Source organism: Danio rerio, chromosome 18, assembly GCF_049306965.1.
Source record: "Danio rerio strain Tuebingen ecotype United States chromosome 18, GRCz12tu, whole genome shotgun sequence".
In the NCBI taxonomy this organism is placed as follows: Eukaryota; Metazoa; Chordata; class Actinopteri; order Cypriniformes; family Danionidae; genus Danio; species Danio rerio.
The window spans coordinates 20,180,242-20,196,277 of record NC_133193.1 but is presented as its reverse complement, the minus strand read 5'-3'; the positions used below and the strand labels follow the sequence as shown (position 1 = coordinate 20,196,277).

The 16,036-nt window shown below is 36.0% G+C and overlaps 2 protein-coding genes across 4 annotated transcripts in view; one reads left to right on the top strand and one right to left on the bottom strand.

The window, feature by feature from the left end:
• Nucleotides 1–16,036, top strand: part of tgm2l (transglutaminase 2, like) — a 170,631-nt gene that overhangs the window by 50,380 nt on the left and 104,215 nt on the right. The window lies entirely within an intron of this gene.
• LOC108179972 (uncharacterized) lies at nucleotides 9,190–14,402 on the bottom strand. The gene is made up of 2 exons (XM_073929971.1): nucleotides 11,189–14,402; nucleotides 9,190–11,030 (listed from the first exon to the last, which is right to left on the bottom strand). Exon 1 carries the CDS (start codon nucleotides 11,967–11,969, stop codon nucleotides 11,208–11,210), a length of 762 nt encoding a protein of 253 aa, XP_073786072.1. The 5' UTR covers nucleotides 11,970–14,402; the 3' UTR covers nucleotides 9,190–11,030; nucleotides 11,189–11,207.

Below are 16,036 nucleotides of genomic sequence, written 5' to 3'. Positions count from 1 at the left end.
ACGTTGCTTTTGAGTATTGTAATATTTCTTGTTAAATTTTATTTCCCTGTTTAAGGAGATTAATGATAGTTTTTGAGTTAAATTTAATTGTGTTAACATTATTATTATTATTATTATTATTATAAATTATATAAATATATCTGTGATATGAGTATTGCATATACCATTATCTATCAATATTTTTTTATATATATTGCACAGCCCTAGGTACATTATTGTGTCCACTCTGGACCATGCTGTACTGTACAGGCATACTCTTTAGATTTGATCTTTCAATGTAGTACTGTGGGGAAAAAAAACAAAAAAATTAATCAAATTAACAATCATGTACTAACTGATTTATTTTATCTTTATGATGACTGTAAATAATATTTGACCAGATATTTTTCAAGACACTTCTATACAGCTTAAAGCGACATTTAAAGGCTTAACTAGGATAATTAAGTTAACTAGGCAGGTTAGGGGAATTAGGCAAGTTATTGGATAACAGTGGTTTGTTCTGTAGATTATAGAGAAAAAATATAGCTTAAAGGGGCTAATAATTTTGTCCCTAAAATGGTTCATAAAAAATTAAAGACTGCTTTTATTCTTGCAAAAATAAAACAAATAAGACTTTATCGAGAAGAAAATATATTATCAGACATACTGTGAAAATGTCCTTGCTCTGTTAAACATCATTTGGAAAATATTTTAAAAAGAAGAAAAAAAATCGAAGGGGGCTAATAATTCTGACTTCAACTGTATATATATATATATATATATATATATATATATATATATATATATATATATATATATAGTAGTAGTAGTTTCGAACCTTTATAAGTGTTTTTTTCTGTTGAACACAAAAAAAGAAATTTTCAAGAAACCTGTAACCATTGACTTCGATAGTAAGAAAAACAAATATCCCTATAATATAAAAGCAGGCCTGTAGCCAAAAAGTGTGTCTTTTTACAGTTATTCTCCTCATTTTCTATTTAATTAGAAGGTTTAGCATAAAAGATTATCATCATAACCACCCCTTTTAATGTACGAAATACATTTCCTAAAGGTTAAGATGAAGAAATATGAAAACAATACTTATTTTTAAAATTAAAAAATAAAAATCTGTTAAAGTTTTACATTTATTAGCCAAATTACAAACTGACCAGCACAATCAAATTTCCTTAGTTACAATTTGGGATTCTGTAACTTAAAAACGGAAAGTCACGCCATGCTAAATTCAGCATCCCAAATTCAGTCTCAACCGAAAAGCCCCATGCATAACAGCAGATCTCACCCACCCAATGCACAGCTTCTTCAGTGTGCTGCAGGGTGGGGACTGCGGAATCTCCAGGCCATGCAGGACCAACAGACTGAAAGACTGCTTCATCCATATGGCTCTCAGGAAACTGAACTCTCTCCCAGCTCCGCCACCACTCCCCTCTCCCTCCTGTGGAAATATAAATTTCTATCAACTAATTCCAAATGAAAAATAATCTACGTATAACTGAAAAGTTATATTCTCTGGTTTTTAATTATATAATTTTATTAACATCCCAGCTAGGAAGGACATTAACCTTTTGTCTTTCTGATAACAGGCTAAGCCAGTGTAATGCAAATTGTCAGTTTCACAGCATGGGGTGTCTATTGTTTTCTCTTTTTGATCAAATGGTCAGGCGGTTTCTGTCTCCAGAACATGATGAGATTAGACCTGAGAAGCAGTTTACCCTGCCGACCACAACCCTTAATTTGCATGCTTTGTTTAGCCATATCCCCTCCTCCTAAGAACACAATATAGCCATGAAATCTTTGACTTGTGTGAGACTTGTGTGAGACTTGTGAAAGAACTTGCAGACTGCGGACCTCTAGTAGGCTCTTGCAGACACATAGACATCTTAAAGACGCTGTATGACTGCAGATTAACCAACACGTCTCAATAAAGGAATTCTGCTTGTTTCGAGTCTCCTGGACTGGGTTCTCTCTCTCTTCTCATTTATTCATTTATTTTTTTTTACAACAACTTGGTGCCGTGAGCCGGATAGAGCTTGAAATCGTCAAATTCTCAACAATTTGCTACAAAAGACTGAAATCTACCTGAAATTCAACTTGAACCTTCAAGATCAAGGAAACTTCTTCAGACGGAATCTTCAGCTCAAAGGCAATTTGAAGTCACTCAGCGGACGTCACAAATTCTCAACTATTTGCTGACTGCAACCCTGATGAACATTGAAGCTACCTGAATACAAAGATCAGATCACTCCAGACTGAATCTTTTCAGCTCAACCTCGATTTGGTGAGTTTCACTCTATCAAAATAACCATACAGACCAGTCTATACACATGGTTATTCTCTGCTCCATCAGAGAAAAGTTAACAAACAGCTGCAGGGTTTGTTTAACAAAAAGTTATCCTCTATTTCAGTAGAGAAGTAACAGTTTATCCTCTGTTCAGACAGAGAAGTAAAGCCTTACGTGCTATTTTCTTCTAAAAAGTTTATCCTCTCTTCAGAGAAGTAAAGCCTTACGTGCTATTTTCTTTTCTTTTATTTCGTTTTCCCTCTGTTTAACCAGAGAAGTTTAAGTTTAGCTATACAAGCTAACTGATGTTATCTCTTGTTCAGGCAGGAAGTTTTAGCAACATGTGCTAATATTGTTACCCTCTGTTTCGCCAGAGAAGAAATTACTACACTTTCATCTGAAAAGTTTTAGTATTTTTACTTTGTGATAATAAGCTCACAAAATGTTCAGACAGAATACAAGACTGATCACTACAACTGAAAAAGGTAGTTTAAAAACTCCTTTATTGTCAGATCAGGATTTCAAATCGCTGCTACGACAGCACATGGACTCAACTACAGAGTCAGTCAGACTAAATTTGACAAAGAAATTTAGCATTGACCCAGATGATGTTTGGACATTAGATGAATGCAAGAAAGTGCTTGATGCATGCATTCGCAAAAACAATGTAAAAGGCATTATCTGCTGCTACAGAGAATTCAATTTATCTCGAGCTAAACAACAAGCTCAAGCTAAATCAGAATTTGAAAAACAGATCCAAGAGCTTCATGCTAAGATAACCTCATTAACAAAACAACTGAACCTCAAGAAATCAAAAACTGACATTGAGGAGATTAGTCAGCCTGATAACAAACATCCTGACTTACAAACTGTCTCTGAAAAAGACATTTCCATCCAATCAGTTAGTGATTTGCTCAAAGGTTCAGTGGAGGCTTGTGGTGCCAGAAGATCTAAGAGAACTGAGAGTTCACACAACAACACTCCTGTTGTTCAAATTCAAACAGTTTCCAGAACACTAGGACCTAGAGAAATAGACAGATTATCTCAAAGCTTACCATCAGCACGCACAAATTTTTCAGAGTTTAGCAGAGCACTAATCAGCAAAATGCGTCTTTATGACATGTCATTAACAGAAGTCACCCAGCTAATGTCTCAAATTCTCACTGAATCTGAATTGAACAGTTTTGAGCATACTGTGACCTCTAAACTACAACATGCCAGTAAGGATGATTTGAGAGAGTGTGTTTTGAAAGCTCTAAAGAACATTATTGGCCCAAAGATTGACTGGTCAAAAGTGACTTGTTGTGTGCAAAGGAAAGATGAATCTGTGAATGAATTCACTGAGAGATTTTGCCAATCCGCCATAACTTACAGTGGATTAGCTGATAATTCGGACAGTGTGCTAGATGATAAGGGACCCCTAGTCCGCATCTGGTCAGATGGCCTTGCAACTGAATACAGACAAGCTTTGCCATTTCTTAATATCACCTGGTCTTCCACCACTCTCAGAAATAATCTTAACAGTTTAGCTTTGTGGGAAAGAGACTCTTACATCAAAGACAGAGTCAGATTTGAAGCAGCTGCCACTAAGGTCAACACAGAAAAGACATCAAATCACAAATGTCTTAGGAAAAATATCTGTTGTCATTACTGTGGAAAAAAAGGACATTGGATGAGGGAGTGTAGAAAGAATAAAAAGAACTTTAAAGAGATGAACAGGGTAAATCAACTTCTGAACAGTTTGCTAAATGCCCTCAACATACCCCTCCCCTCATCACTAAATCCATTGAGCTGTCCACAAAGATGCTAACCATTTTTTGGCTGTAAGTGCTTAATGTCCCAGTTCATTTACAATTAAGATGAAAGACTCTTTGTAAAAAGACACAAAGGAAACTTCTTCCTTTGTATTAGGGAACTCTGCTTAAGTCCACTTACAGCCTTGAATGTGTTTTAACACATATTTTCAATCACTACCCATTCAATGTTATGATGTCTGATAGGACTGATATTTATTGAATGATAGTTTGTGTCTCACATTTTAAAAGTTTGCCCACCACACTCAGGGACAGAACAGGACACACAAACCAGTGAGGAGCCCAGGGCAGAACTGAAAGCAACAGGCTTCAGGGGCCGCACCCTGTGGTGAAGACTCCCTTTTTCCCCATTTATCCTCACCTCACTGTTTTATAGGTGTCATAACTTTAAGATTAGGAGACAGAAAATACACAACACTACACGATCATCAACTTAACACCACTATACGATCACCTGAATAACTAGACACATGAACTGTATGATCATACAAGTCTATGCATGAATACTGCTGGTCTGCTGTTTCCGTGTTTTCTTGTGTGCAGGTAAACACAAACACTGCATCTTCTCAAGAAACACTCTAAACCAGAGCATCACTACGGAGATCCATGAATGACAGGAAGTCATCAGATCAACTCTGTGCTGGAGAAGAACCACAAGAAACACACCTCACAAAAGACTGAACACTATTCACAAGCCATGGACTTTCAGAAGATCTGCAGTTTAACTACATGATTTTTTGTGTCATCATGTAGGATTTATGACATTACAACTGATTGTCATAAACGTGTGAACAGTTTAGAAATCTACACTTACATCTACGTAGATATTGAAATGACACAGAATAAGTTAAATGTGCCTGTAACTTTTTAAGTTACATGACTAGAAGATGGGGCTTCTGTTATCAAACAGAAGCCATTGAATGGTTTTAGGAAAGCTTAAAAATTTATATTTTTTTTGTGAGAGTTTTAAATAACTCTCAAAGGGGGAACTGTGGAAATATAAATTTCTATCAACTAATTCCAAATGAAAAATAATCTACGTATAACTGAAAAGTTATATTCTCTGGTTTTTAATTATATAATTTTATTAACATCCCAGCTAGGAAGGACATTAACCTTTTGTCTTTCTGATAACAGGCTAAGCCAGTGTAATGCAAATTGTCAGTTTCACAGCATGGGGTGTCTATTGTTTTCTCTTTTCGATCAAATGGTCAGGCGGTTTCTGTCTCCAGAACATGATGAGATTAGACCTGAGAAGCAGTTTACCCTGCCGACCACAACCCTTAATTTGCATGCTTTGTTTAGCCATATCCCCTCCTCCTAAGAACACAATATAGCCATGAAATCTTTGTCTTAATTCAGACTTGTGTGAGACTTGTGAAAGAACTTGCAGACTGCGGACCTCTAGTAGGCTCTTGCAGACACGGACATCTTAAAGACGCTGTATGACTGCAGATTAACCAACACGTCTCAATAAAGGAATTCTGCTTGTTTCGAGTCTCCTGGACTGGGTTCTCTCTCTTTTTACTCATTCATTTATTTTTTTACAACACTCCCCATGCACCTTTGGACTCTGACACATATGAAAACACACACATACACACTTACATCTGCACTGGTCACTTTATGCACCATTGGACTACCTCCCTATATATCATGACACTGTCACTTTATCGTAATTCTCATGTTTACAAGCCTTTTTGCACTATATACTGTTCTATATCTGCACAACTGGTTTGCGCTCATTGCCATATGCCCTTAATGTCATTGTATTGTATTGTATTGTATTGTATTGTATTGTTTACAAATTTTTATTCTTTCTTTTTTATTCTTTAGACTACATTTTATGTATATATTTAGATTACATTTTATGTACAATTGTATTTATTGTAAATTCTTTCTTAAGACTCTACTTTTTGTATTAACATTATATGTTAGGCACCTATAGGGTCTGAGAATAACGTTATTTCGATTCATGTGGTTGAATTGACAATAAAGCTGACTGTGACTTTGACACTGTGACCTAATAAGCAATATTTTTTTCTGATTTTCAGATTATTGGCAATGCAATTGTATCCCGTAAACTGACTGCGCACATCTCCTTCACCAACCCCTTACCTATTAATCTTCAAGGGGGTGTGTTTACTGTGGAGGGAGCAGGACTTACAGAGGCCAGAGAAATAAAAACACAGTATGTACTGGTTTTAGAAACTAACTGTCTTATAAACCCAAGTTATGGTTGTTAATGTATGCATGTTCGTCTTTATAGTGGCAAGATTGAATCTGGGCAGACTGTGACTGTTAAATTCTCCTTCAAACCCACCCGCGCTGGCCTGAGGAAACTGCTCGTGGACTTTGACTCTGACAGACTTAGAGATGTCAAGGGAGAAGCCTCTGTCATTGTTCGGACAAGAATGCGACATGTAAATGCTGTCCCAGAAATTTAGACAAGCATGCACAGTTCAGAGACGTGTACATCAGAATACTTCACTGTAAATGTAGTTAATGCGATATACTTAATGACAGCTCTTTTGCTTATTACATCATTTGTTGGCTGTTTGTTTATTCTGAGGAGTTCTCTTTAAAATTACTTTATGACGTCACTATGATATTTTACCATGCTTTCTTTCATGCAGACCTTGAATATAAGAACCACAAAATCTGTTTTTGTAAAATGCAGAGTTATGTGAATACACGCTTGCTTTTATTATATAAAATGTTAATCTGATTAAGAAATTTGTGAAGTAATTGTTTTTTTACTTTCTGTATAATGTTGTTGTGTTTGAATTGAAAATAAAATACATACTTTTAATTATGAAAGCCATATTTGTTCACCTTGTTGTTTATCACTGTTTATAAAAACTATTTTAGCATATGTTTAGGTTTTAGGTTTGGCTAATTATTACAATGTATGCTTGTCTTACTGCATTACATCATGGTCACAAGCCTCTTTAACCACATTGAAGCCTATTGATTTGATATATTAACAAGCAATCGGTTTTCTATGTTGAAGCAACCAAATTTTGGAATGATTTACCTGTTAGCCTAAAATTAAAAGGTAATCTAAAAGTTTTAAGTAGTGTACTTAAAAAGTGGTTATAAACCAAACAGCAGTGTTTGCACAAATAGTCTATTAGATTGTTTGATACTGCCGCCTTTGCTATTGCCTTACAATTTAATGTAAAGAATTATAATGTTGTGTATATTTATCTATTTTATTTTTATTTTATGTCAAGCCTCCTGTGAATAGGTATTGAGAATAAGCAAGTCTACTAAAACAATTAAATGCGTTGCTGTCCAGTGTAATTGTGTCAAATGAATAAAAAAATTGAACACTTTGGGCTGTTGTAGCATTATGCATTACACAATTTTTGACGTCAACAATGATGTCATCACTCACAGGAATTAATTCTTAAAACCAAAAATATATGTAGATTTTTAAGTCAGTAAAAAAAAAAAAAACATAATCCTTATTTCATTTCCTTTTCTTGTTCACTCAACTTTCAAAAACATCTTCTGCACTGACCTAAATTATTTGTCAGTATTACAAAAAACATTTAGTTAGGTTAACAGATGATTATTAGTTTTCTCAAGTGGTGAACTACTCTAACAAAACTTTTTAAGTTTTGCCAACTGAAAGGTTTTCTCTGCAAAACTTGAATGCCTCGGGTTCAGTGAAAAAACAAAACATAATACTTATCCCTTTTGTATTTTTATGTGTACTCAACATTTTTAGCCTATTGGTAAAGTGTGCTGACTTATAACAGTTGCTCGAGTTAGTTCAGTTCCCTGAAGTTCCCTTGCTGATCCTTCCTCTCTCTAAGCTCCCTATTCCTCTTCTATCTCTACTGTCTTACAGAATATAGGTGAAATAAAATATCTGAAATATATTTATAAAAAAACTCGATTGTATGTTTATGATGGTCTAGGATCAGCATTACTGAATTTACACTGTATTAAAATGATGATGATGCTCCAGGATAAACACTAGTGAGCTCAAACTGCAAAAAAAAAAATAAAAATCATTGCCAGCTGCCTAGTGGTAGAGTGCGTTGTCATATAACACTGAGTTGCTTAGAGTGACCCGAGTTTGATTCCCACCTCAAAGTCCCTTGCTGATCCTTCCCCTCTCTCTGCTCCCTATGTATTCCTGTCCCATCTCTATTGTCCTTATAATACAGGTGAAAAAACCCAAAAGATATTTAAAAAAACTGTATTAAAGTGTATGATGATGGTCCAGGATAAACACTAGTGAACTCAAACTGTAATAAAATGTCATTGCCGATAACCATGTGGTAAAGTGTGCTGATTTATAACACTGAGTTGCTCGGGGTGACCCCAGTTTTATCCCACCTCAAGATCCTTGACAATTATTCCTCTTTCTCTGCTCTTCGTATTCCTGTCCAATCTCTTCTGTCCTCCATAATGAAGGTGAAAAAAACTTATTTAAAAAAAACTGTGATGGTCCAGGATTAACAATAGTGAATGTACACAGTATTGAAATGATTATAATGGTCCAGGATCAACATTAGTGAATTTATACTGTATTAAAATGTTTATGATGGTCCAGGATCAACAATAGTAAATTTACACTGTATTAAATTTTTTATGATGCTCCTAAATAAACACTAGGGAACTCAAACTATAATTAAATATCACTGCATATAGCCTAGTGGTAAAGTACACTGGCCTAACACTGAGTTGATTAAGGTGACCCGAGTTTGAATCCCACCTTCTGGGCCTTGCCGATCCTTTTACTCTCACAGCTTCTTAATGTTCCTGTCTGGTCTCTACTGTCCTATGTAATACAAGTGAGGAAACTCTAAAAATATTTAGAAAAATAAACTGTTTTAAATGATTATGATGGTCCAGGATCAACAACAATGAATTTACACTGTTTTAATGATTATGATGGTCCAGGATCAACAATATTGAATTTACACTGTATTATCCTGTTAATCGATAAAAAAAATTAACCAATTAATCACACTTTTTTGCAATTAATCGCGATTAATTATATTTAAAAGACTGAAACTTGTAATTTTGGCTATTCATATAACATTAATGTAAACACAAGACAAAAAAAACTATTAAAATTGGAAATATATTTGTTTATTAGAATTTTTGTTTAACTTGTAACACAGATTTCCTCATGTAAACAACATACACACAATAAACCAGCAAGATCTCGGCTTGACAGCCATATTTACTACAGAAAAAAACACAGGCATGTTAGTGCCATGTGAAAGCTCTGTGATTGGTCGGCTTGGTATCAATGACGAGTCTGTGCGGGGCTGTGCAAGCACGATGGAGCGATTGTTTACAAGTGTGACGTCCCTTGAAGGAGCTCCGGATGGAAAGTTTTGTTTAGTGTTTACCTCATGGATAAAATTGTCCCAAAATTGTACCATCCTGCCTTAAAATGAGCGAGTTTGAGCCACTTTTACATTCAGGAAGCGTTCAGAAAAAACCAAACACCAAGGAAGTTGCTAAGACAGTCCAGTCTGTTGACATTATCTGAGGACAATGTGGCCCTTTTGTTTTGAATGATGTGAGCTGAGAGTGAGAACAGTCTCTTACAAGTAGGATCACTGAATCAGCATTTGAATTTTGGTGCCTAATTTTGTTGCCACTGGTGCTGCGACAAGGATGTAAGAAGCATCAAGCGGTACATCAAAGGCTCGCACTGGTACACATTATGTCACAAAGACTAATTCTTACAGGAACATTGGTCACAACATTTTTAAACATTTAAACAAATTTGAGGGATACGGACGGCAGCATCGGATGTTTAGGCATTTGTTCTTGTGTCTAGGAAACGTGTGCACGCGCACATACACACACGCACGCACGCACGCACGTGCGCGCACACACACACACACACACACACACACACACACATACACACACACACACACACACACACACACACACACACACACACACACACACACACATACACACACTCAACACAGGCAGCCGGAGCGACTCCCTTCAGATTCAATCTTACATATGTTAAGCCAGCATTTAAGGGACAGTTAACACAGAAATGAACATTTACTCATTCACTTACACACAAGTGGTTCCAAACCCTTGAATTTCTTCTGTTGAACACAAAAGAAGGTATTTTGAAAAATGTTGTAAAAAATTGGCCAAACTTTATTTTGCTGGTCAGTTTGTTGAATTTAAGTTACATTGCATCTACAGTACATGCCAACTACAGTAATTCTCAGTAGACCGTTGGGTTGGGGTAAGGGTAAGTTGACATGTACTTGCAGAGTTTCTTATAGTCAGTTAAATGTCTATTAAAGCAGCAGTATCAGCAGATATTGGGCAGACAGTCTACTAATACTCAAATGGACCATCAAAATAAAGTGGTACCGAAAAAAACCCACAATAGTAGGAACGAAAAATACTATGGAAGCCAACGGCTGCTTTTTTCCAACATTCTTCAGAATATCTTCCTGTACTGACATTATTAGGACCCACTGCACATTGTAATGGAAGTCCTGATTTAAAGCTGGCAATTCTACTATTGATTGTTCTTTGATGCAGTCCTTCTTTTCAAACGGTCGATAAATTATTTTCTAACACATCAATAGATGTGAAGAAAATCCTGTTGTTTACTTCTGTGTCTGGAACAAAGTGCTGCCATGCTTCTCTTGGATGGATATAAATTACAACAGGCTGAGCTTTACTGCTGAATGAGACACACACAAGACTTAAGTTTATTCAATTCACATTTATTGCAAGTGTTTGGCCTGCTGGGGAAATCAAGCTGAAATTGCCAAGTGGAGTGACCAATCACTGTTCTCAGTCAGAATGAGTGATCGGTCACACTACACTGTCTGGAGCGGTGATCGGTCACTCTTCTTTCTGGAGCAGTGATTGGTCACTCTGGGGATGATGAGTGGAGATTGTGAGGCAGGCCTTCTCGTCTGGAAAAGAACAGAGTCAAGAAAATCAGTGTCGATGTCTAAATGAACCTGAATTTGAGTATGAATTAACATGACCTCTGACCCACAGAGAATTCTATATAAACATATGTGTTACTAAGCTCAGCCAGATGTCATGTCACTTAAATGAGATAAATTACCTTTTAGAATGTGTCCACACTAGCTCCTGCTCCTGAAGTAGGCATAAGCAGCACAGACACCTATGCCGACTCCGACCCAGGTTGCTGGACTGCTTACCGTGGCTTTCACAGCACTTTTCACATTGTTGGAGATCCTTCTTCTCCATGAAGACTCGCTGTTCGCTCTCTCCTCTGTTTCTCCAGCTGCTTCTCTCTCTGTTTCTCCACTGGTCTTTTTCTCCTCTGTTTCTCCAGCTGCCTCTCTCTCCTCTGTTTGTCTTTGAGAGCTGCTGTCATAATCTGAGAGGACCTCAGTTGTCTTGTCTGGGCCCCACATGATGATCAGAGGTTTATTCAGTAAATGAGTGAAGTTCAGAGCTTTTTGTGCTCGCACTGCATCGAGTCGATGATGGAAAGTCACAAAGGCATACACAGGAGAGACGATGTTGTTTCTGCACACTTGCACAGTCGAGATGGACCCCAATGGACCAAACTTTTCAATAAGCTGTTGTTCGGTGACCATTGGGTGCAGATTGCTCACAAGCAGTGTCTTCTGCTCAATATAGTGGTATGTGGGGAGCACAGGATGAGGTTCCTGTTCCCGTCCTGAATGCTCAAAAGTCACATAAATGGATCTGCAATTATTGTCTTCATCATAGGACAGATCCAAAGAGTGGATTTGGGTGAACTGTTTCATTGACTCAATCAGTTCTTGTACGTTCACCTTTGGGTCCAAAGTCAGAACAACCAATGACCACTCGCGATTATGGTTGTCTGAAGACTGATTTAAGTGAGCATCCATAGCGAACGAGTCCTTCACAATCACAGATTTGTCTATTCGTACAGTAGCTGTGTGATCCACCAAGTTACTGTCCTGAATGCTGGCTGATGCGCTGTTCTAGTATGGAACACTAATATAGAACACATTCTGTGACTGTCGTTGCTAAGCAACCATCAGCTGAAAGCGCATGCACACACACAGGATTCTAAATTGTTTATGAATGAACCTTAGTTTGTTAAGTATTAGATAAAGTATTTATTACTATTGTTTTATCCTAAAGATGATTGTTTAATGTGCTCTTAATTATTATTCATTAGAAAAACCACCACTACTATGTTAATTGTTTTCATACAGTATGTCCTATTTAATGTAAACATCACAAATGCTTTGGAGGTACATATGTAACAATTGTCAAGCCAATAAAATAATCGGAAAACCGCACCCTCTGCATTGACTTTGTCTGTGTGTGTGTGGGTATTTTTAAAGGTTTAACATATACATCTATTGAAAATAACCAGTTTCTGTTGGTTTAGAGAAACTTTTAGCAGAAACCTTTGTCTCCTCAGCTGCTTCAGTTTATTTAATGAAGGATTGAGTGTGGGACATTTTCTTATCTGAAGATATTCGGTCACAGCACTAAACCTACCTGCAAGAGTGATTTATATTTGACTGAATAGAGTTGAAAAAATAATAATATTCACGAGTGTAAAACTCCTAAATTCACCTCTCACATGATATCCCTTAATAATCTTCTGAATATATATAGAAATAAAGTATGTATGTATGTAAATATTATTAGTGCTGTCAATCGATTAAAAAACCTAATTAATCATGATTAATTACATTTAAAAGACTGAAACTTGTCATTTTGGCTATTCAAAAGTAAAATTAATGTAAACGCCAGACAAAAAACAATTCAAATTGTAAATATATTTGTTTAGAATTTTTAGAATTTTGTTTAACTTGTAACACAGATTTCCTCATGTAAACAACATACACGTACCCACAATAAACCAGCAAGATCCCAGCTTGACAGCCATATTTATTACAGAAATAAAAACACAGGCATGTTAGTGCCATGTGAATTTCAAAACATTCAATGCCAATAAAGAAAAAATTGATTTCCATATTGGATTCAAAGTGGACTGCAAAAAAAACTATTTTGCTTAGTCCTCCTTTACATTTAGCCAGGTGCTAAGACAGTCCAGTCTGTTGACATTATCAGGGGACCTTGTGTTAATGTGGACCTTTTCTTTTGAATGATGTGAGCTGAGAGTGAGAACAGGCATGATCACAAGCAGGATCACTGAATCAGCATATGCACTTCGGTGCCTAATTTTGTTGCCACTGGTTCTGCCACAGGGATGTAAGAAGCATCAAAGGAGTACATAAAAGGCACGCACTGGAAGTATGCGTTGTGTCTCACCAAAGACTAATTCTTGCAGGGACTTTGGTCACAACATCTCTAAACATTTTAACAACTTTTAGGGATATGGACGGCGAAATCTGTGTCGTTTAGGTGTTTGTTCTTTTTGCTAGGAAACGAAATAGACACAGACATACACTCACGCACACACACAACACGCACAGGACAGCACAGCCGGAGCGACTCCCTTCAGATTCAACATGCATGATCGCGTTCATCAAATTTGCTTAAACTAAGCGTTGTTAAGTCTAGCTGTAGTGAATTTACACTGTATTAAATGTTAATGGTCCACGATCAACAATATTGAATTTAAACTGTATTAAATGTTTTTAATGGTCCAGGATCAACATTTGTGAATTTACACGGTATCAAAATGTTTATGATGGTCCAGGATCACCTTTAGTGAGTTTACACTGTATTAAATGTTTTTGATGGTCCAGGATCAACATTAGTGAATTTACACTGTATTAAAATGTTAATGATGGTCCAGGATCAACACTAGGCAACTTAAACTGTGAGGAAACAACCTTCTCCAGTAGCCTAGTGGTAAAGTACTGTGGCTTGTAACACTGGTCTGATCAAGGTGATTCAAGTTCGATTGCCATCCCATGTGTCTTGCTGATCTTTCCTCTCTGCTAGTTCTCAGAGTAACCTTCGTCAGTTGTCTTGTGTAATAAAAATGATCAAACTCTAAAGATATTGAGAAAAAAAAATATTAAAAAGTTTTTGTTGGTCCAGGATCAACAATAGTGAATTTACTCTGTATTAAAATGTTTATGATGGTCCAGGATCAACACTAGAGAACTCAAACTGTGATCAATACTCATCATCAGGGGCCTAGTGGTAAAGTGCTCTGGATTGTAACACTGATTTGCTTAAGGTGACTCGAGTTCAATTCCCGCCTCATGTGTCTTGCCGATCTTCCCTCTCTCACAGTTCTCAGTAATCCTCTTCAGTTTGTTTTTTTAAATGAAAATAATCAAAGTCTAAAGATATTCAGAAAAAAAAAAACTATTAAAATGTTTATGATGGTCCATGATCAACCCTAGGGAATTCAAACTGTGATCAATAATCAATTCTTGTAGCCTAGTTGTAAAGTGCTCTCTCTTGTAATACTGACCCTCTCTCTCAGTACTCAGAACATCAATCTTCGAATGTCTTGTGTAATAAAATGATCAAACTCTAAAGATATTCAGAAAAAATATATATAAATGTTTATGGTGGTCCAGGATCAACAATAGTGTATTTACACTGTATTAAAATAATGATGGTCCAGGATCAACAATACTGAATTTACACTGTATTAAATTGTTTATGATGGTCCAGGATCACCTTTAGTGAGTTTACATGGTATTAAATGTATTTAATGGTCCAGGACCAACAATAGTGAATTTACCTTGTATTAAAATGTTGTTGGTCCGGGATCAACAATAGTGAATTTACACTGTATTAAATGTTTTTGATGGTCAAGGATCAACAATTGTGAGTTTACACAGAATTAAAATGTTTATGATGGTCAGGTATTAACATTAGTGAATTTACACTGTATTATATGTGTATTATATGTGTAGAGCAACCAACTCCCATGTGGAAGGCCGCTGGTTCGATCCCAGCTCGGAATGGGTTTGGTGGTGTAGGACTGGCGGGGTTACACTAGCCGTTTGAGCATGTGTTTGGGTCTCCATGCCTGCAGCTTCATAATGTTGGGGCCACAACGGCAGCATTGCTAAACCCAGAAGTAAGGAGATCCACAGAGTAGTGTTTTGTCATTATTACATATTTTAAATACTTTCCCATTTTATCACCAGAGTATTGTCCATGAATAAACCCAGTTTGATCAACTTCAATAATCAAAGGCAATATTTTTTTCTAATCTCAAAGCTAACACATTAAACAGTAATTTAAAATCCTTATTGAGAAGGCTGATATGAAGAGCCCTCTTCATCTGGTTTTCTCTTTTCAAGTATGAGGCTAAAATTAGCTCTCAAAGAGATCTAGGCAAAGATTTAGTTTCAAAAGAACAGTTTAACAGTAATTCCATTACCACCAGAGTAGCTTGAATTCTTTCCAGTATCTTGTTTTTCTAGTTAATTTTTAACAAAAAAACTATCAATTATTACATATAATTAGCATAATTTTTATTAGTGCTGAACAAAATATTGGTTGAACATCGATATCGCAATGTGTGTATTCGCGATAGTCTCGACGCAGGATTTGATCATTTATTAAAGAATAAAGGTGTTCTTTAATATTATTATATAAATTATTTATACATGGATAATCATGTTATTTTGTGTTTAGTTGTTTAGTTTTTAAATTTATGTACTGTTAGACTCCCAAGAAACCTTTAATTTTTGCTCTCACTTTTTTATATGCTTGTAATTTATTGTTTTTTGCAGATGCACTGCATAGAAAAAGACTTGATCACCCCAGTTGATGTAACTAATGAAATCTTTCTTAATGGGGCTGTTCAAATCATCTGATGAAAATAGAAATATATCACAATGTATATCACAGCAAAACAAAATATCGCAATGTCAGATTTTTCCAATATTGTGCAGCCCTTATATGTATAATGGGTCATGATATAATTCAATGTATTTTACTCCTAACACATTCTTGCTGTCATTGTGCAAATGTTGAAGCATTTTGGTTCATTGTT

What these genes read in the sequence shown, in the direction of transcription:
- LOC108179972 (XM_073929971.1), bottom strand. Translation starts at nt 11,969, where the DNA reads ATGGATGCTCACTTAAATCAGTCTTCAGACAACCATAATCGCGAGTGG.